The sequence below is a fragment of the Pyxicephalus adspersus genome, chromosome 5 (genome assembly GCF_032062135.1).
Source record: "Pyxicephalus adspersus chromosome 5, UCB_Pads_2.0, whole genome shotgun sequence".
Classification (NCBI taxonomy): domain Eukaryota; kingdom Metazoa; phylum Chordata; class Amphibia; order Anura; family Pyxicephalidae; genus Pyxicephalus; species Pyxicephalus adspersus.
Genome location: NC_092862.1, coordinates 35,139,527 through 35,162,802, shown reverse-complemented (window position 1 = coordinate 35,162,802; position 23,276 = coordinate 35,139,527). Strand labels below are relative to the sequence as shown.

At 39.4% G+C, this 23,276-nt stretch overlaps 1 protein-coding gene across 2 annotated transcripts; it reads left to right on the top strand.

Moving 5' to 3' along the window:
* The first annotated feature begins 433 nt into the window (after positions 1–433).
* On the top strand, positions 434–23,024 carry YTHDF3 (YTH N6-methyladenosine RNA binding protein F3). Of its 2 annotated transcripts, none has more exons than XM_072411124.1 (5): positions 434–895; positions 4,655–4,679; positions 9,344–9,429; positions 12,904–14,484; positions 19,819–23,024. In XM_072411124.1, the coding sequence occupies exons 1-5, from the start codon at positions 872–874 to the stop codon at positions 19,840–19,842; spliced, it is 1,740 nt and encodes a 579-aa protein (XP_072267225.1). In that variant the 5' UTR covers positions 434–871; the 3' UTR covers positions 19,843–23,024. The 2 variants fall into 2 exon arrangements, with proteins under 2 accessions (XP_072267225.1, XP_072267226.1); XM_072411125.1 differs by having other exon boundaries at positions 435–895; positions 4,621–4,679.
* Positions 23,025–23,276: the final 252 nt, after the last annotated feature.

Sequence of the window (23,276 nt, the reverse complement as noted above, 5' to 3'; positions counted from 1 at the left end):
AAGCCTCCGTCCTGCACACCAGGGAAGCTCTGTTGTCGGATGTCCTTAACTCAGATGACTACCAGTATTCATTTGTATTGGCAGACTAACACACCAGGTGATGTGGCCGAGCGCACCACAAGTGAGCAATGATTGTAGTCACATTAATAATGAACATTACCACAATGCAAAGATATGAACTCAGCTTTGCTTCTTTAATTTTGTTTTGTTAAAAAAGGTAGCAGCTACAGCCGACATTATAGTGAACCCAGCACTTTGCCTTGCTTTGGGTAAAGTACAGGTTCGTGACTGGACCTGAAGGCGGGAAGCACACACATTGGTCACGTGATCCTCTCCAGGTCAGTCTCTACTAGCAGCAGCTACCTGTGCCCCAGCCACCGCCCCGCCTTCTCCTGATCACATGACAGGGAAGTGGTTCACCATTGACGTCACGGCGGAAGGTCAGGGAACCTCGAAGAGGAAGTGAGAGTGCGAGGCCTCGTCCGCCATTGTGGAGAAGAGAGAGCCCGTCCAGAGCTGAAGATTTAAAGCCGGGGGCGAGGAGCGCCAGAAACAGGAGGCCGCCGCGGTGCCCACCGCTCCCTCTGTGTCCCCGTATAGAGCAGCCAGGGCGCCGCACTAGGGTCCTGTGGGGTGTATAGGCGCTCCTATAGACAGCTGTACATAATAGACACCGTATAGAGGGAAGTGGCCGGCGCTTCGGATGTGTGCTTAGCTAGGCCCAGGGCCCCCTCTGATGTGTGGCGTGCACAGGCTGAACACACACACCTCTGGCGGCCTATAGAGCGCAGCGATCCGCTTCTCCCGGCTGTGTGCACACATCGACACACATAGACCGAGCACAGGGACCACACGGCGGCTCCACAGGAGAATGTCTGCCACCAGCGTGGATCAGGTAACACAGGGAGGAGGGCTGATCTCTGGCACCGGGCTGGATGTGCACAGGGGGGTGTATAGACCTGTGGGGGGCCACACAATCATGGCCAGGTGATCTGATGTTTATATACTTGGTGTCTCACAATACTTCCATGCTAAGAAGGCCATGGGGGAGCTTTACCAGCTCAGGCCTGAGAATTGTGAGCAGCAGCGGAATCACTTGGAAATATAGATAGCAAATTGTGAGAGATGACAAGCAGCTGTCATTGTTTGATGTGTCTGATGACTGGGAAGCCAAAACCGAGCTCTCTTCCTTGTGTGTAAAAGGGGACAACATCTCTATATTGCATGCTCCATGTTTACATGGTGCTGGCAGAGACGTGCAAGGGGACCTGTCATTGTACAACGCAAGAGATGACGGCTGATTGCACTCCTCTGACGGGTCTTGCTGCTATTACCATACATATTACACACAAATACATGACAAGAAGTGCAGGGGACCTGTTATTGTACAATGCAAGAGATGACAGCTGATTGCACTCCTCTGACAGGTCTTGCTGCCCTTACCATGCATACAACACACACACATACATGAATAGAAGTGCAGGGGACCTGTCATTGTACAATGCTGATTACACTCCTCTAACAGGTCTTGCTGCCTCTATCATGCATACTAAGTGTATCCAGTCATCCTACAATCCAGGAGATTACAGCTGCCTGTCTTGCAGCCTCTCTCATGTATTCTATGTGTATACATGTCAAGAAGTGGGGGGGACCCGTCATCCTACAATGCAACCAATCACACTTCTTTGATAGGTCTTTCTGCCTCTGCCACGCTTGCACCTTCTATACGTGGCACCCAATGCTGACAAATGCAGTGAGATCCGACATTGCATTATCCAACTGATCACACTTCTATGACAGTGCTTGCTGCCTCCACCATTATAATATGCATATACCTGGCACCCAATGGGGGCAAAGACATTCAGGGTAGCTACCATTGTACATGCCACCCAATCACTTTTTTCTCTGGAAACCAGTCCATAAAGAAATTTGTGGCCTGCTGTTGAAGCTTTTTTTATGAAAATGCTGGTTGTCGTCCTAATGCTTTGCCTTCAGTCATTTTGGTCATTAATCTAAACACGTATATATATCAATAAAGAAATGCCTTCACCCGTATACTCAAGCCAGGCCAAAGACTGGAGGTTTTGAATCGAGTGTGTTAGCATTAAAGCCAGGCAACTAACTTTTTTGATGACAGGTTTATTTTTAAATCTGCCTTCCCATGGTTGTTCTTTTTCAGCAAAGGTTAAATGCAGCAATTATAAAGACATAAAGTTTTTCTACTTAATATGGAGCATTTTGGGTTACCTCCCTTCATACAAAGGACTTGTCAATGTATTTAAAGTTGAATTTCATACAAACAGCTATATCCCCCTGTTACATAAAGGTGGCTGGTTCCTAATAAAAGATTTGTGCTTCTTTCTGTACATTTCTGAGATTTATAACACTCTGACACAAAGCACTGTCCTGTCTAATAACACTGGAGATCTGGTGTTTCTCTACAAAATATATTTTTTTTAATTTAAACTGCCCTAAAAGTAAGGGCATTTGTAAAGTAAAACACAAGCACAGTAACAGGTTTGTTGTTGTGAGTTAAAGGACATGTAGAAAAAGGGATAAAAACAAATGTTCCTAATTTTACAGGGAAAATTGCATAAGACATAAAATGCAGTCCTCTGGTAACATTTAAAATGACCATCAATAAAAATCTCACTAAATCAAGGATAAATAAAACTGACTTCCTCTAAAGTGATAGGTGAGAAGGGCTAGAGTTACTGTATACAGTACATGTAAGAATGGGCTAGGGTGAAAAATGACAGCTTTTCATTGACAGGTAATGATGTAGTAGGGTGGTCTCTGTGTTTGTGTAAAAAAAAAAAAATATATATATATATATATATATATATATATATATATATATATATATATATATATATATATATATATAATGGGGTCCCTTCTTTTTTTAATTTTTTTTTTTAAATCCGACAAAGCGTGCTCTCTGCTGAACAGTACTCCACTTCTTTCATTGTGTAGATCCAATCCCACGGGGGTTAGCTGAGGACAGCATTCAGCTGCCTTCCTGTGTGATTGGCTGGCTGAATGTGAGCAGTGATGATATGAGCCCTGTAATCATTGTTTACATTCGTTCGGTCAATCACGCAAGAGGGCAGACAGGGACAATGATGGGCCTGGCTCAGTTCCTGTGACTGCAACCAATCTGTGTGCTAGGTGATGACAGCTGACAATATCTCAGGTGGCATTACTGTTCCTGTCAAATCACAAAAAAATGGGGGAGAACATAAAAACTCCATCCAGGTAGTGTCCTGGCTGAGATTCACACCTGGGACCTTAGTGCTGAATAGGCTAGCCTCTGAGCCAACGTTCTTTTTCTATTATAAACTGAGATTGTTTTTTGTCAGCCATGGTTTATATGTGAGATGGCATTGAGCTTCACACACACACACGTGTGTGTGTGTGTGTGTGTGTGTGTGTGTGTATATAAGTGCATATATCATATGTCCCACCACCACAATGTAATTCTAAGTGACAGGTTGTAAGTCAGGGGTCTGTTAGACACCTAATGTCACCACTACACTGTAATTCACTGATTGTGCTCCATCACATTACAGAGAACATACATTGCTTATTGTCAATGGTTTACAAAGATGTGGAGTGATGGAAAATCTGCAGTAGGTACACAGAAATAAAAAGCTAATTGAGGTTCCATTTGTGCCGATCTCTCTGATAAATAGTATAAAACCAAAAAAATGGGGCTTCTAATCTTTCCACTCATCATTTTTTTCCAACACAGTGGAGTGGATCCCTTGAAATACTGTTTCCACCAGACCTGTTATAGCCCAGTAAGAGAGTAAGAAATTTAACACCCTGGGCTGCTTTATCTGACAAAATTATTTTCAGTAGTAATGAAATGAAATAATAAATTACGGACAGAAATTAAACAGAAACAGCAAAAATGTGTTTACTTTGCTGGTCAGAAATATTATCCCCCCCCCCTACATTGTTAGTCAATGTAGTGATCACCTGGTGGTAAGTGGAGTAGGGGGCTCTTAGTTTTAAGGTCGTTAGAAAAAGAGCCCCTGTTAGACTGGTAGTCAGTGAGAGAAAAAGACCCCTTAACAATGCCCCTTACATTGGTTACTAGTTGGAAGAATGCATCCCATTGCAAAAAAAAAGTCAGTGTTCTCACCAGCCCCTATGAGCCGTGTGCACACCCAGCTTTTTTTTGAGTGGTTACTGAATAGTTGGGTCACAACACCGAGTCCACCACCCGCCCACAGCTTCTTCCTACCCAGCTTAAAACATATTCTGGGGAGAATACTCAAATGCAATGTTCTGTCAGTGGTTACCTATATGAGAGATTTGTTTGGACATGCCCTTAAAAAGGCCATTGAGTTAGGGTGAGGTCCAATATTTTTAGGCTTGGTATCATGTTAAATTGCAATATTCCAGGGCCTGAATTTGTAGTTTGCATTTCAGTTATATTCAAAACCTTTTTTTTTCAAATTAACATCATTGATTGTTATAGGGTTCATTGTGTGCATTAATATAGATTCTAAACATTAAAATCTGGGCTATAACAACATTTATCTTAAAGATGCTATGAAGTGTAGGTTTGTCTTCTAACTTCTAAAGAATTTTCTGTGTATTTAATTCCAGTGACCTTTTTCTTTCTTTTTCTACGTTGTTGCAGAGACCTAAAGGACAGGGAAACAAAGGTACGTCTGCATTTTTAAATATTTGTAGCAGTTTTGATAAATTTTCAATATGCTGGTATACAAAAAATCATCTTAGTAATTGATTTTGTCTTATTGTGATCATTCTAATTCAAGTTGAGTTTACTGAAATAAAAAGTAAAGTAAACCTTAGGTGGAATTTATTAACTTCTTAATGTCTGGCCAAGTACAAAGAAGCATATACCTTGGGCACATAATATACACATTGTGGGATAATAGACGTTGTTTGGGGGTTTCCTTATTGAATAAATAGTCTCAGAACAGTGCATTGAGGAATGTAAACGTGGCATCACAGTGCCCTGAACTCTGACGCTTTGACTGGCAAGTTAACATTTTCTGTGAGTATTCTGCATATTTCACAGTATGAATGCATAGAAATGACTAATTTCCCTTTAATTTTTGGTCTGCTAGAAAATTTTGCCTGAGGTTTGGTTGAATGTTCAATTTGACGATCAAGTCTGTATCTAACAGTTAAAAAAAATTTACATTTTCTGAGTTCTTTATCATGCCCATTAAAAATAGAGCGCTTTTCTGAGTGAGCTGACCACTAAGATCACCTTTAAAAGAGACAGCATTGTATTTTTATGGAGTGGACTCCCATCAGCTTGGACCAGAGCTGTCCAACTTTAGTCCTTAGGTCCAGGATCTACACACGTTTTTAGTATTCCCAAGGTGAAATTCACTCAGAGACGTTACATGTAGCAGCTACTTGCGGCAACTTCTTTGCAAATGAACTGGGGCGGTCGTGAGCGGTACATTTCTTACCACAACTTGCTGTCACATGCGCAAATTCTGGATCTTTATAGAACCTGCAATGCCACGCCAGTGTTCGGGCGGCTGGCAAGATGTGCAATGTGTGAACCTGTCCTTAATGTAGCCCTAAAGGAATAGAGCTAGAGAGTCCTAGGTTAGTTACATTAATAAAGTGGCTGGTTTGTTTAGTCCTGAACAAAGGAATAAAAATCTAATATTAAAATGAGAATTTAGATGGCTCATCAGTCACGTGGGCAGTACTTGGTTTTAGTGGAGGTTTACAGTCCCTGAACTTCTTTTACGTTGAAGCTTTAATACTGCCTGTAATCATGGTTCTCTTTACTGTCTATAGTAGCAGTAATGGACAATTATTCTATCAGCTTTTTATGTTGCTTTTTTGTGACAAGAGAAATAATGATTATCCTGGATTTTCTAATGGACATTTCTATGTTAAATTGTTCAGGATATCTCAGATACTTCTTGTTTTTTGCATTGCAGCTATTGGGAAATGTGTTTTCTTTGTCCATATGTTCCCAGCTGCAAGCCTTTGTTTTCACATTGTCTTGTTGATTCAAGTTCTCCTCTGCTGTTGCAATAGTAAACAATGTTTACACAGCACAAAGAGAATAGGAAAAATGTAGGTGGTGTGAACAGCGGATTGTTAGGATAATATGCCAAAACCAGCAACCTGAATGCTTCTAAAAACACTTATGTAAAGTAGTTACAAATACCTGTTTGTCCTGTTTTGCTTTAAAAAAAAATGTATGTGTTTTTAGGTATTCAGATGAAAGAATTCAGTTTGAAATAAAAAATGTCAGTTTTGTGAATGTCTTTAAAAAACATTATTTATACATGGCAGTGTTCTCCCCAGCCCCTTTTAGCCGGGCACACCACCCGGAAATTTTCAGCAGCCACCCGACTGTTTTTGGGTGAATACTGATGAGTTGGGTCACAATACGGGGGCTGCCACCCTCCTACAATTTCTTCCCACCCAGTTTAAAAAAATTTCTTGGTTGAGCACTGCATGGAGCAGACACATGTGGTGAGCAACTGAACAACCTCTGCTTTGTGTTTTTTGTTTTGCTACACAATTGTTCCTAACAACTGTTCATTCCTAGTGTAAGAATTAAAAATGCAACACTTCTTTTGTAGTTGATATCCTAACTTTTTGTGAAGTGATTCTTTTTATATAAAAGTGTACCTACTAAATGAAAAGAGATCTTCTTACCTTGGGGAGGCTAAATAAGTTAAATACAGAGATCTTTCAAATAGTAAATCTCCACATCTATATACTGTATATAACTATTATTAATAATAATAAACAGTATTTATATAGCACCAACATATTATGCAGCGCTGTACATTAAATAGGGGTTGCAATTGACAGACAGATACTGACAGTGACACAAGAGGACGGGGAGACCCTGCCCCAAAGAGCTTACAATCTAGGAGGTGAGGGAAGTATCACACTGTAAGATATATTAATATGAAAGAAGAAAATTTCTTAAAATCTAACTGGAACTTTCAGTTTGGTTATTGGAAAGAGTTATAACTTGAGTCAGGCTTTTATTTTTATGACCCCATATTGAGCATGACTTTTTCCTCTGTTCTATTAAGGATATTTTCCTTTGCTTCCTACCATGATGGAAATGGAAAGGAATTCTCTTCCATAGGGACAAGGCAAATCTATCAATCATAAAGCTGTAAAAATCTAGTAATATTCTGAAATATATAAAGAAAACTCTGCTTCATGTGACCATAACCTTGAATTGTGGTCACACAAGCTCATTTCAAAGGGAAGGTTGGAGTTCACATTGATTAAACCCCTTTTAAGACGATGTTCTTATAAATACATGACTAGCACTTAATACTAGAAATGTAACTCCAAAATGTTTAGGTTCTGTCAGATTTTTTTTTTTTTTATCCATGCTAGGAATATTTCCCCTCACTTCTGATCTTGGGGGAAAAGTTATGAATGTAGTGAAATGTTGTTCTGCTTTTAAAAGGTTAGAACTTGAAAACATTTCTGTGTTTATCCCATAAGTATCTTGGCAGCACCCTCATTTCAGAGCATGTCCATCATTTAACATTCATATGTACTAAAAAATATAAATTAACATTACCAAAACTTGCCTGACATACAGGACAGTGCAAGAAAAAAGCACACATAATGTTTTGTAAGTACCTTTGGGGATGGTAATCAAATATTTCCTGCACCAAAGAAATGCAACTGTGACACAAATTTACTAAGTGTTCTAGATTAAGGCAAAGTTCACACCAGTGGTGAGTATATCACTTCCTCATGCCCAAAAATAGTGGCCCCTTAGGTAGACTGTACATGCTGCATCTGCTTGTGGCAGCCCCTTAGGGCAGTTGTCCCCAACCTTTTGAGGCTTGCGGACCACTAAATGCATGGACACTGGACCTCCATGGAGCCATGTATCACTTGAAGGGGAAGAAACTTTCCCCTAGAAACAGGCATGGGCAAACTAAGGCCCAATGGGGATGTTTCCCTGGCCCTTTGGGTATTCCGCAGTTATGGCCTGTGTCTACTACTACAGGCTGCGATTTTGGTGTTGGGGACCCCTGCCTTAGGGAATAAATAGGGTTTAGCAGTGAGTAGTACTAGTAACAACTTCTGCTCTAAAGTAGCACAGTGACAAAATTTAACTTGCCTCTGACCATTTCATATTTGTTTATCTGGAGGTAAATTCTGTCTCAAATTTGCATCAGATTGTTTTGGTAACAGACTTAGGGGTAATTCAAGCTGCCAGTGAGGTTGTGATGCGTTTACCACTTCCTCTGTCCAGGAAACACCTCCACATAGGGAGATGCTGCGGCAGCCCTCATAGGAAATGAATAGGGGCTGCAGTGAGCAGTACTGGTACCTCTCCTTGCCATCAGCTGTGAAATATGCAGAATGGTTGTTTTTGATTCAGTGCTGCTGTTCCAGTCCCTTGGCGGCTGGCAAGGTGCCTGTCACAGGGAGCTGAACAAAATTGAGCAATCAAATGGCTGGTGTGAACCTGCCGTTTAAACATGGTGACAAGTTTACAATCAATCGGTTGGTTTTAAAAAGTTTACTTTTGGGAGCTGCTATTTCTTACAATCCAGTATTTATCATCATCCCTACAACCTCTGTTCATTTTGCTGTTCCAGACACTGAATTGAAACTTATAGCCAGAGAAAAGTGCACAGTAATGGATAGTGATCACCAATCTGATTAATGTAAATTGACTTTTACATACGAGTTTCATGCATTCACAGATTTGTGCAGTTGAATCTTTAAGGAATTTGGGAAACAAATGGTGTAAGATATTATGTACATTGTTGTCTGTTGCTGGTGTTCACTTAAATATCCATGTCCTAATAAAATAAAGAAAAACTATTTGTAACCAGGTATGCAAACATTTACATGGTGCTGACAGAACTTCCTATCCTGTCAGCCATTGCTATCATAGTTGGAAGGTATATTCAGTTTCTAAGTTGTCATGTATTATGTACACAACCAAGCAGTTTCTGTACCTAATTCATGTTGTATACATTTTTTTTCTTTTACTTGGCAGTTTATAAAGGTGCGAATGTTGTTGTTGCTAAAATGTGTACAGATTAGCCTTATGTGATGAACTGAAATTGTGTAAAGAGGTTTATTGCAATCATGCTTGGTGACCCGTTTAAGTTAGCTTGTTTATCAGCTAAGGTGTCCATTAGCACATTCACAGTCAGGTATTGTAAAAACTGGTTGTCTGTCAGGTTTGATGATCCTGCTAAAAGGTTTTCTCTAAGAGGTAACACATTTGTTACTGTTCTGTTTAACTCCTATTGAATTATAGATGTGTATAAATGATTAGTATGTGCTGTTTTATGACTCTAACTTTCTTTTTTATTTTCAGTTACAGTGCAGAACGGTTCAATGCATCAGAAGGATGCAGTAAATGACGATGACTTTGAGCCATATCTAACTAGCCAGACTAATCAGGTTGGTTAAAATTGCAGCTTGTGAAGTTGAACTTTTCCCATTTTCAAGAATTGGTGTGGGTGATTTACAGCCTTCCGGAAGTTCAAAAATGTCTGGGATGGAGTGACCAGGGCCAAGTAGACCAAGTTTAATTCCATTTCTTAATGTGCTGCAACAAATTAGTTGTTAGTGGTACTGCCTTTCTTTTCCACAGACTGTATGTACTCAATGTTTTCAAGTTGAGAGCTGTATCAACTGAACAACCGTTTAAATGATTGAGTGGGGGGAATAACCTGAACATACCTTTTTAAAGCTGAATTTAAAGGAATGTTTTTTTAAACCAGCTATTTTATATTTATTTTGCACAATGCATAGTAAGTTTACATACTACCTATGTATATGTTGCACACCTAATATACAGGGCAGGTTTCCTGCAGGGAAAGCTTTCAGTGAGTTTGGGTAGTCTGACAGCTCTCCTTGGAGGTTTGGGAGATTTATACATTGTATCATTTGCATAATTTGTATCTTTGGCACTCTGGAACCTCTTCCAGCAGAAATGAATCTAACAAAATTTGCCACAGTTAAGATATCTTTACTATTTGTTGCCCACAGGAGAGCCCTGGTGTACTAGGGTGTAGATTTGCTGTAAAAGGCTAAGTACACACTCCAGATGATTCTCATCCAATTATCGCTTCAGGGCTGGTTTTAGGCGAGAATCTGACGTGTACAGCGCTCGTCTGACGTTGTTTATGGATCTGTCCTTGCAGATTCATGAATGACAAACAACTGCAATACAGGTAACGGGGAGAGAATGCAGCAGGGTGCCGCCGCTCATTCGTTCTCCCTCTTCCCTCTATAGAGCAGAACAGCACTGTGTGTATGTACAGCACTCATTCATGCATCTTTCAGTTTTTGTCCTTGGAAAGGATTGTTAAAGATCCCTTTCAACGACAAAATTCTAACGTGTGTAAGCTGCCTAAGGGTAGACTCAGACCTGCAGGTAGGAGCAAGCAATCTTGCGCAGCTTCTGGGGAATGCCAGATACTCGCACTGAAACGGGTTCTTAAAGAACCAACGCTTGCAGATTTAACAGCGGGCGGCAGTGAGTGGTTCTGAACAATAAATGTTACTGGACAGTAAGGACATGCAAACATGATAGAAAAATGGCACATACTTGGGGGGGAGGGAGTTAGAAAGTCAACACAAATTATTGAGGGGTGGTGGACAGTTTAGGAGGTTGATGGATAAAGGGTTTACTGAGCACTCATGGTTTAAATATGTTGAATGTTGCCCTGCCAATTATTTCACCACCCGAACTCGGCAATTTTACTTGACATGCATTAAAAAATTTGAGGTGAAAACAATCTTTATTGGCTCACTAGTTTTTAAGACAAATTTACCCAATGATGTCATGATGATGTCATTTAACTTTAGAAATGAACTAGTATGGGTATAATAGCTGACATTCTTTTATATCGCAGTTCTGCTATATAATTGAGTACACCTTACTTGAGACTGATAAAAAGATCCTGCAAGGCTCTGAAACTTTGCCCAGCAAAGTGATTGCTCCCATGTTTTCACAAGAGTTCCTAGGTGTGGTGACAGTATGTTTTCTTTGTCATCTAAGGTCTGTTAAGGGCTCCACAATGATGTCTTATGACTTGTACAGAGAAAGCAGACTAATTGACATTGCCCTCTTGATCATGCATAGTGCTAGAACCTGGGAGATTTTCCCCTGACTTTTACATAGGGCCTTCCTTCACTGCTAGACGCCATTTCAATCCCTACAATCGGTGTAAGAAATTGTGTTTATTTGCAAGTCTTGCCCGGTTTCAGTAAATGTTGAAAACATCTGGGGAATCTGTTAGTATGAAAATGTGAAGGTTCTTATCCCTGCTTTTCTGAATGCACATTCTCTGGGGTTGTCCTTTTTTAATCCTGTCTCAGTGAATTACTGACCCAGAACAGGTGTCTAGATGCCTGATTTACACACTCTTTTTTCATGTCAGTGACCCACCTGGTAGTTGAGGAACATAACTCTGTTTTTACCAGATTTACCTGTAAAGAAGAGAGTAAGTATCTTTCTTGTGGATCGTGCAGGTGATGAAATTGCTATCCAGAAGTTTGCTCAGAAGCGAAAGTTTCTTGTGTCTGTCCCCTGTGCCCCCCATGGAGATTCACATTGAATTGATAGTTTTGAAAATGATGGTTTCTGAGCATACTTGGGATTGTGATTTCTTATAGAAGAGCATTATAAAAGTATTATTTGGCAGTGGAAGGAAAATTACTCATTCATTTACAGGTCCTACTGTTATTTAAAGTTTACTTTGTGACAAAGTTGTTATATGGATAACAGCCCTGGGGTATTCACAAGCCAGGTTAGCACAGGAAGCACCCATCTATTAACCCCCCTAGCAGTATTCCCGAGTGTGACTCGGGGTGGATTTACAATGCAAAAAGCAGTCATCCCAAGTCACACTAAGGGTCGCTAAAAATATAAAAAAAAAACCCACCTACCTTGTTCTGTTGTTGTCCCCCGGCGTCCTGCTGGTCCCTGCAGCTCCTTGGGACATGTCTTCTTTCTTTGATCTCCAGCCGACGACCGGATAGACGATCTCCATATTTCCCGGTGACGTCGGTGCCGGCGGGAGGAGCGGTGGGAAATTGAAATAGTTTTGTATTGCATTCATTACAATATATTTTGAGTCCAATACAAAGAAATCCTTAAAAAAAAGTGTATATATATATATATATATATATATATATATATATATATATATAGAGTCATGGCCAAAACTATTGGCACTCTTTTTTTATTTTAATATTAAATAAAATTTATTTAATTTAATTTTTTGTTATTTAAAGTTTATTATTAAATGTATTAAACATTGGACATATTTTGGTGAGTTATGCTTATAATATAGGCCTACAATGCAAAATAAATTTCCATGCAAAAAAATGTGAAGCTTTTTGCATTGAAATATGGCCGGATTACAGAGTTCGAGAGAAAAAGAAAACATATGCTGAAAGAGTGCTCCACACATTAGCATTAAGACTACTAGCTGTGCTCAGACATACAATTACTTCTAATGAAGAGACAACAGAAGAGTTATTTATGTAATGTCTCTCATAACCGACTCATATTAGTAAATGATAAGGACATTTCCAGAATCATTTGAAATGTCCATTATTCTGACCCATCTGTATTTTAACATAGACCTTCCATTTTCCCCACCTATGGGTTCACCCAGAAACACTGCTGGGTTTAACATTTAAAATTGACACTGGAGCCCAATAGTGCTCCAAAATGCTTTGTTGAAGCCTTTACAGGTATTTTTGCAAATGCTTTGTAAAAGCTTTCTGTTCATACTGCTCTGTGTGAACAAGGACAAATAGAGTAAATATTGAATATATTTCAGAGATTTTGGTTATACTATTTACTGTACGGTATACATTGTTTTAATTTACCCTAAATCTGTCTGTTTTCTGTTGCAGAGTAATAGCTATCCACCAATGTCAGACCCATACATGCCTAGTTATTATGCTCCTTCCATTGGATTTCCCTATTCCCTTGGTGAGGCAGCATGGTCAACTGCTGGAGACCCACCAATGCCGTACTTGTATGGACAGATGAGCAATGGAGAACACCACTACATACCGGATGGAGTGTTTAGTCAGCCTGGAGCTCTGGGGAACACTCCTCCTTTTCTAAGCCAGCATGGGTTTAATTTTTTTCCTGGGAATGCAGATTTCTCCACATGGGGGACAAGTGGATCTCAGGGACAATCAACACAAAGTTCTGCATATAGCAGCAGCTATGGATACCCACCTAGTTCCCTTGGTAGAGCCATCGCTGATGGACAAGCTGGTTTTGGCAGCGATACTTTGAGCAAAGTGCCGGGCATTAACAGCATTGAGCAAGGAATGACCGGACTGAAAATTGGTGGGGATATGACAGCTGCTGTGACAAAAACTGTTGGGTCAGCTTTGACTAGTAGCGGAATGACTAGTATAGCTGCAAACAGTGTGCCCCCAGTTAGCAGTTCAGCACCTAAGCCAACTTCATGGGCTGCCATTGCTCGAAAGCCAGCAAAACCTCAGCCTAAACTAAAACCCAAGGGCAATGTGGGTGTTGGTAGTTCTGCAGTTCCTCCCCCGCCTATAAAACACAACATTAATATTGGAACTTGGGATGATAAGGGGGCTGTTGTAAAGGCCCCCCTTGCTCAACCCGTTATGCCTCCTCAGCCTGTAATTCAACAGCCTCAGCCATTAACTCAACCTTTACCAATGGTGCAAAACCAACTGCCTCAACAGCAGCTACAGCAACAGCCACAGCAGCAACAAGGACCTCAGCAGCAGGCCCCAACACATCAGGTGCAGCAACAGCTTCAAAACCGTTGGGTGGCACCTAGGAACCGGGGAGTGGGCTTCAATCAGAACAATGTCTCTGGGAATGAAAATTTTAGCTTGGGTGGTATGCCTGTTAGCTCCTCACCTTCTGGTGTTGAGGTTCACCCTGTACTAGAGAAACTGAAGGCCATAAACAACTACAATCCCAAAGACTTTGACTGGAGTCTGAAAAACGGGCGAGTGTTTATAATCAAAAGCTACTCTGAGGACGATATTCACCGTTCTATCAAGTACTCAATTTGGTGCAGTACTGAACATGGCAATAAGCGTTTGGATGCTGCTTATCGATCTTTAAATGGGAAAGGCCCACTTTATTTACTCTTCAGTGTAAATGGAAGTGGACATTTTTGTGGAGTTGCAGAGATGAAGTCTGTAGTGGACTACAATGCATATGCTGGAGTTTGGTCCCAAGACAAATGGAAGGGAAAATTTGAAGTCAAATGGGTCTTTGTGAAAGACGTTCCCAATAACCAACTGCGACACATCCGTTTGGAAAACAACGATAATAAGCCTGTTACCAACTCAAGGGACACTCAAGAGGTACCCCTAGAAAAAGCCAAGCAAGTTCTTAAAATAATTGCAACTTTCAAGCATACAACCTCTATCTTTGATGACTTTGCACATTATGAAAAGCGTCAAGAAGAGGAGGAAGCCATGCGTAGAGTGAGTAAATATCTGTAGTGACTGTTATATTGGTATGTGTACCCCTGAGTTGTCATACTTTGTGACAGGGCTTTGGAGTCGGGAGAAGTTCTTGGGAATATGGAGTTGCAGTTTACAAAAATTTAGCAGTTCCTGATCCTTAACTTAAATCTCAGTGAAATAATATAATATATTAATTTCTTATTGCATAGGTAATAAAATAAAGTGTTCCATTGCTATGTGAATAAATGTGTTAACTAGTGACAACATAAATATTATGCAACATGACATTTATACGTAATATCATTCTGAATGATAATTACAAAGTGTCATTTGTTTAAACAAGCTCTTTTAAATGTACACACGTGTAAGTATTGTCGGACAGCTTAAACATCAATTTTAAAATTCACTTTGCTCATAATTGTGACATTCATCTGATTTATCAAATTTCTATTTAAGGTTTATAAAAATCCTGATTATACAGAACGACAATATTTTTTATATATTCAAGGGGGGGACAGAAAGGAACTGGATCATCCAGTACTACAGCTATCAAAATAGAAATGTGATTGACCGTGCCTTAGTATTAGTATAAAGAAAAGGAAAAATTTTTGGGCAAAATTTGTATTGATAATTACGGAGTATATTATACATCAAACAGAGTACATAAGATATCAGTATAGGGTCCAGAACAAACTTTGTGGAGCTTACTTGAGACTAAGTACTATACATCATACTTCGTATTATAGGTTTTCATATAGGCCATATAACCATAAGGGTGAGATGACATAAGAAATGGATGACAAGGAGGCAAGGGTATCAAGATTATTTGAGGACAGCTTTAAATTCTGAGCCGTGGGAAATGTCAGTATTAGTTAACTTGGTGCTGAGGTAAATGCCAGTACATTGTTTGTCATGCTATTTAGATCTGGTTGCACTCTCCAGAAAATACACATCAAATTCAGGGGTGTTGTTACTCTCCTGCAGAATAACTGTACGTCGTCCCTGGACGTTCTAGAGTCAGATCTCCTGCGGGGTGGCAGGGGCATCTTCATACAGTCCAACAGCTGTCCAGGGGGGTTGGCTTCATTTTTCCACATATACTCTTACCCAGGAATGTATATTATCATTTCTTCCTTACCCATTTGTAGCAGAACACTTAAAAGGTAGAGAGTGGACTGGTTGGTCTGGTTTCAGATAATCTAACTGGGTAAGGGGGCTTGTTTGGGCATCAAGTTGCCATGATAAGCACTAAAAATAAGTGCAGTGGAAATGGCATCACCAGAGCCAGAGCCAGAGTCTAAGGAACTATAAACTGAGGAGTCTGAGTTGAAGGTATATGTGTGCTAACTCCAATATTATATGTACTGACTCCACAGCTCCGCTCTGGGATCGCACTTTTAGCCGTTGATTGACACTACATGGCCCTGTATTTGCTCTGGGAAGTGTGTTTGTACGGAGTTTTCCTAACATTACCATCATTCCATACACCAAACACATTACCTGACCTCCCCCTAATAGTTTACATCTGAAATCACTTATAAACTGCAAAAGCCCAGGACGTATTGTGTACTCCCATCTTGTCCTGACAGAAAGTAGAGGGCAGAGGAGAGTGCTTTTGTGTCATCTTTTGGCATGCACATTGCTTTTGACCCCAAGCACACAATCCTGAGAGAATGCTAACCACGGCCATTTTTTTTTGTTGTGCTAAGTCCAGATGAGCTTTAGGAGAGTATCTGCATCTTTTGCCATTTTTATAAATGCCTGGTAACAGATGTTACAAGCTTTAGCCAGAATATTGATTTGGTGTCACTGATCAAGAGTTAATAATATTGATGTTGAAAATAGTTGTAAAGGTTAACAGATGTCTTGGCTGCATACATGTTACTGTTCATTATGGTTGTGAAGTAAACCTTTGTGTATCCAGTTGGATGATTTCAGATTTGTGCATTTTAAAGATGACTATTAGAAAAAATATTGAGCAACCAACACTAACTTGATGATATAGTGAAATCATACCTACAATTCTAACCATTCCTGCACTGTCCTATTCTTCCTGCTGCTTCTCCTGATAACATCAGAACAAGAGCTTGCAGTGCAGAAGATGAAATGTAGAGAAAAGCTATGTCCCCCTTACCTGGCCTAGGAATGATGAATTAAAAGCTTTTAAAATACAAAAAAAAAATATTTAAAATAAAGTATATATGAGATTTAGCAATGTAAAATCGTGTGGAACGTTTGCTTTAAATATGACATGGTTTAAAATGTAATTATTTTTTTCTGAGGACATATTTAACCAGCATCATAATTACAAATAAGCCACCAAAGCATGGCCAGAATATAGTATGGGAAAAGTTGCAGTCAGTGTTGTCTGCCTCCCTAAGTCCTGATTGTGCAGCCACTGAGATGCCCAACAATTTGAGGAAAAGAAAACGTTTTTTTAAACATAACAATGAAGAGAACAGCTAAATACTGGATTGGACTGGGTACTTTCCAAAGGATTTGTAATTCTGTTCTGCAGTTTTGTGGTTTATTCACATGTCTGCCACTCTGCATTGATAATAAGGTGACAAGTCTGTTTCAGCTTTGCAGATTCTTATTTGTTATTCCAAGAGTCAATAACTCAGCAGTGATAATATATGGCAGATGATGCTAAGCTAAAACGGGAAGCAATCCCCCACCTGAATTTGCTGTGTTGCAGAAGTGATTAAATTAGAAGACTTGCTAAACAGAATTACAAGTTTATGGCAGGTAAAACTCTCCACATTGTGTGAATTTAGCTGAATATTTAGCAGTATTATGTTCAGAGCTGCTTCTGAAAAATGTGGTTGTTAAATGCTCCTGCAAGCTCATTCTGCACAGCCAGGCCTCCAGGATCTTCAGGTGTAAAACGCTTGCGTTTGCAGAAGCCTGTGCGGACTTTTATAGGTGTTCCAGCTTTTTAAACGCATAGAAAAGCTGGGTTTTTATTTCCATTTGCCATACATTTCCCTGGCTTTAAAAACATCTATAAAAGCCTGCAGTAAAAGCTCATAAATGCCTGCACAAGCTTTTAGGAGCAGTTAAATGCAAGCCTATGGTGGTGGTTAAATGGCTAAACGGCCCTAGAAGCTACATGGAGCTTCTGATCAAACGCTTGTAAATACCAAAAGCCTGCATGAAAACCGGTCTGAAAAGCCTTTAAGGAGTTGTTTAGGTTAAGTCTGTTTTATAGCTACAGGGAGCATCAATAGTGGTGGTTGATAATATATACTTAAAGCCACTGTTTGGGGAATTCTACTCCTAAGCATTGCATGGTGCTGTAGAGTTGTTACATTTGTTACATTTTTATCCTAAATTCACTCTAAAGCTGCGTACACACGGCAAATTTTTCTCGCCCGATAATCGGTATGCATCGTGCAGTCTTTTCTCGTTGGAAAGGATCGTGAAAGATCCTTTCCAACGAGAAAAATTGCAGGTGTGTACGCAGCTTTACCTCTGCATTTGTGATGCTGTGTGTGGGTGTGCTGATTACACCCATCTCCCCATATAATGTCATCCTGCAGACATATGTTCTGCAGGCATTCTTAGCTTTTCTAACATATAAATGCTTTAAAAGTTTTGCATTGCCTGCTATGACTATTGGAGATAGATCAGTTGTGGATTGATGGTCTCCTCCTTTAGGCATGGCTTTGCTTTTTGAGCTGACTAATGCAATCATTCTGCAAGAAGAGTGAAGGGGTTCCCCCCTCTAACAAATTTACTAAGGGGTGTTAGGTCTTTTATGCTAAAAAGCTTATATTAATGCTTGCTATATATACCAGCAGGTGGCTCCTAACTCCACTCCTTTCAGCAGCATCATGTAAAAATATTCATGGGTTTATGGAAATTTTGGGAGCTGATGTTCTATTGCCAGACCTTCTGCATAAAATGCAATGTATGTCTGCAACTGGAAATAAAGGTTAAAAAAAAAATACTTCTTTCAGAATATGTCTACTAGTATTTAAAAAAAACTGGCAGTAGTCTCAGCCTCCTTGTGTGTGTGTGTGTGTGTGTGTGTATATATTTTTCAGTACTGAAAGGAGTCATCATTATGTCCGAGAAAGCCCATTTACCTTGTAGGTGCACAACCCATGCATTATCTATGATATCACATCACATTCACAAGTAGAAAACCAGCCAACCACAGGTAGAAACCAAACACCATGGTGAGACATTCCTGCAGAGGCTGGTCTGTGTACTGCATCATTTGTTGCAGAATGAAAAGATATGACACATTGGCCACCAATTTAAAAGGCTTTTTTTCCCCTTGTTACCTCAAAAATTTGGGTTTAGTAGGGTTTCCGTGAGATCTGAAAATTATTCTAAGGGCTCCTTAGCGGTAAAAAAGTTGAGAAAGATTGGTGTAGGGAATGAAGGAAACCTGCCCATTATTGCCAAAAGAACATGGAAGGGAATGAAATCTGTCAGTGGTTTTAACCATTTCCTAATATATCTAGAATTACCAAGATGGTAATGGTTTATTTTGGTTTGAAATTGTCTAATGTGGATGGAGCAGAGAACATTTAGAAACCACTTTAGTGGGGGAAAAATTCTCCAGTAGCTACACTCAGATAATGGAGGTCCTGGCTTTCCTCCATACCACTAATATGTATTTTTATTGCCATTCTGTCCTGCTGCAGCCACCTACTCCTATTGTCTGACCAAGTGAATCTTTTCAGTGGAGCCACAGACTGGTTAAAAAAATCAGGTGTGTAGCTATTCTTAGCACTAGCCAAAAACTTTTACAGAGCACTCCATCTCCAGGATCATCTGTAGATCACTGTAACTAAAATGTTGGATAATCTTTGCACAATCATTTAATGATCAAGAAAGTGAATACTGTCCTATTCAAATCTTTAGCTAATTGCAAACCTGTAGATAAAAATCTGCATTTGTGCTAACGTATTATCAGGTCAAACTAACCATTGTACTTCCACAGTGCACATGTAGTGAGAAAAGAACAAAGCTCTGGGGGGAGGGAGGGGGATGATGTAGATGTTGCAATGGGGAATATGTATGTATGTATATTTTTTCAGTTTGCTACCAAACTAAGCTGAATCTGTTCTGGAAAAAGAGATGAATAATACTTTGGGGTAGACTACTAATGCTAAAAGCTGTGATGTTCAGAACCATCACAGAAATGTAATAAAAGGTTCTTCTGATCATAAGGAAGAAAAAGGCTCAGAGACTGAAGTGGTAAAAGTCATACATACCATTGAACCAAATATTCAGGATTTATTAGTGGTTTTTGTGTTCACAAACTGCATTAAATCTCTTCAGATCATGTCTGTTAAGGATTTTCGCACCATCTAATAATCTGTTTTCTTCTTGCAGGAGAGAAATCGAAACAAACAATAATTGTGTGGAGTAAATCCTCTTAAAACAACACTAATGATGCAGACTCTGGAATTCGCCTACTTTGTTGAAGAAAACATAATTAATGCTTTTTATTTCTGCTTAAAGCATCATCTTTGAAAAACTTTAACATAAATTTGACTTTTTTTTTTTGCATATTTGTTTTCATTCGTGCATCTGCCGTTGTATCTCACCATACACACCTGAGAACTTTAACTTTGTCAAGCACTTTCTGTCCTGAAGCTTTTATCAGTATCTGCCGTCTTTTTGTAATCAAGCATCCTAGCAAAGACCCAGGAGACTCGTTTTAAACGCAAGGATCCTTCCCTTGTTTTGGTTTGTTTCATACTAACAACTATTAGGAAATTGGTTAGTCACTGATGTGAGATTCACATGTCTTCATTTATTTTATTCTATTTTTTGTATTATTATTATTATTATTATTATTATTGTGTCCTTTTTCTTAGTTGGAAGAATTAAAAAAGAAATTGAATCATGCCATATTTAATTCAGGATCACACTCTAGTTATCAATCGAGAATATTGTAGTGGCATTGATATGGCAAGCCAAGTTTTAAGACTGCAGATTCAGTAGAGATTTATGTATCAGCTCTTTTGATGTTCAGCTACATTGCCACCTCCTTGGTTAATGCACACTTTTGTTTCTGTATCATTTGGCTAATCTAGCAAAGGATTCATTTTCAGAAGCTTGAAAACTTCTGTGTCAGTTTGAATGTGTTTTATTTACCTGCTCCCAGATACCGTAACTGTCACATGAAGTTGGTCAATACACATGGCTCCCTCCAAAACAGAGACCTGAATAAAATGTTGCATGACACTTTATTCATGATTGCCCCTGCACAGCCTTTCTGTATGTAGTCCGGGGTTGCCATATTGGCGCTGCACACTTTAATGTACTCAAGATGTCAAACAATATTTTATGAATGTACCAAACCCTCTTTGCTGTGGAGATGCTACCCTTACTGCTAAGTATGCTCCAAATCCCTTATGTGTTACAAGTGGAAATGGTTGTTCCTCCACTACATACGTGAGGGTTAACAAAGAATCTATAAACCATACAAATGTTAGTTTTGTCAACCTTCCCTTAATTCTTTACACAATTCTTTAGGGCACATGTTAGCAGTGCAAAATGTACCCCTTCCTTGCAGTAAAATAAATTGCTGCTGGTTACCAAGAGCATTCTGATTGGACTGCAGTGTCCTTATTTAGTTAGACCTCATCAATGAGACAGAGGATATGCAGGAATATAAACCTGCATTTGTTATAGGCAAAACTTCTGCCCCTATGTACTTGTGAAGTTAAAAATGACAAATGTACAAGCACTTTGATCAGCTTTTTCCTTTTTTTTCCCTAGAAAATAGCAAAAGGGTTAAAAGTGTCATAACAGACCTGCTGGGTTTTAAAGAAGGCGATGAAAGGGCTCACAAAATGCTGTATAGAGTTCTGTGTATGCTGTGCACATGACCAAAATGTAACTGCTGCAGAAGGGGAGAGGATCCAAGACCTAATTGGCTGATCCTCCTCTTTTTTTTTTTTTTTTTTTTAGCAGAGGTGAGACCAAAAGCCCCTGAGCATTTTGTTATACTGGTGATGTGACTAGCACGGAAATATTCTTCAAACAGCATTTTCTCTAGCAGTGGCCATTTTAGGATAAGGCCCTTTAGCACCTAAGGCTACAGACACAGGTCAAGTGATTCTCGTCTGATATTTGCTTCAGGGCTAGTATCAAACGGGAATCTGGAATATGTACAGCGCTCATCCGACGTTGTTAATGAATTTGTCCTTGCCGATCCACAAACTATTGCAATGGCACTGAAGCAGAGCGCAGTGGGGTGCCGCTCCGTCGTTCTTTCCCTTCCCCATAGAGCGGAATGGCACCCCATACCTGGTGCAATTTTTTACCCTCTTGCAGTTGATTGCTACCTTTTCAATCCATTCCTAAACAAAGGTTTAGTTTAGCCCTGCTGTACCTATGCATCCAAAAATGTCACGTTTAGGGGGTATACTCATTGAGTAAACATATCTTACCCACTGCAAATGGGAAAATGAGGGATCATCAGTTAATAATTGTGCAGTGATGTAAAAATGTTTTACTACATAGATGATACATTTTCTTTCTGTTGAAGTCACAGGTATTTGTAGTCAGAAACACTTTGGTGGATACATTTATGCAACTGCTAGAGATTTTCAGCATCTTATCCATTGATCGGCAAAGTGTCAGTTAGTACTGATAGCTGTGTCCACCATGCAAACATGATAGTCTCTTTGGTGAACTACGTGTTACTGGGAGCTGGTAAATTGTGACATTCTTTGATGGAGACAGATCCATTGATAGCACTCTGGTGGTTTTGTGATCCTAATGTTTAAAAGTAACGACACAGTAGCAGTAAAGAGCCAGCAAAATGTTCTTGTTTGATACCACTCAGTGTCACAGATCTCAAACGTTTTTTTGAGAACAGGTACCTCAGTCCAGTTAGAAAATTTTATAGTATTCTGCATCATATTCCTGAGGGTTTGCAAGCATGACCAAGTAGTCTCATGAGATCGTAATCAACTTCTAAATAATTTACTAGCTTAATAAACCTTTTTGATTAGCAAACTTATACATAAAAGTTTGGCACTTTCTATTTTGTCGCCCCAAGTAATTCTTTCAGCTTATTATTCTTGTGGGCCCTGTCTAAGTCCAGTCACTTTCATTGCCCACTTTGTTTTAAGTGCCTCTTTCATTTTCTTTTTATTTTTCATCCTAGTTTAGATTCAAAGAATAACTTGGTAATGTATTGCAGATACAAATGTATTAATGTAAAGTATATGAGCCTCACTAAAATGGCAGTAATTGTGCATTCTCTCGAAAGCTGCTTTCTAGCGTATCCTAATGTAGTGCAAACTTGGGGTCACCATGCCGTAGAAATGTTTTTTATGCTAAACATGTTTGTCCATCATGAATACTAAAGATTATTTGCTGTCCTCCAGTTATTTTTGTCCTTTGGTTTCTTAGTAGAAAAAAAAGAATGGTTAACACATCTAAACTTCTGAAACAAATTTAAATGACCTAGAATGATTTCACATAATTGTAGTTGATGCTTCTATATTGAATGGAGAGAAAAAAAGTATATGTATTTCCATACAAAAAATAAATTTAAGATCAAAAGCATTACACCAAAATATTTCACTGGAGCTGTTTTACCACTTTTGTTTTTACCAATTTGTTATTTTCAGTGTGATATGTTAATGAATTTGTATTTCCCTGAAGGATAAGTACCGTATTTTTCGGACCATAAGACGCACTTTTTTTCCCCCTAAAGTGGGGGGAAAATCAGGGTGCGTCTTATGGTCCGAATGCATATTTTTTTACTTGCCGATCGGCGCCGCCTTCATGGGCGGGCACAAGTGTCCTACGCTGGAAGACAGGGAAAC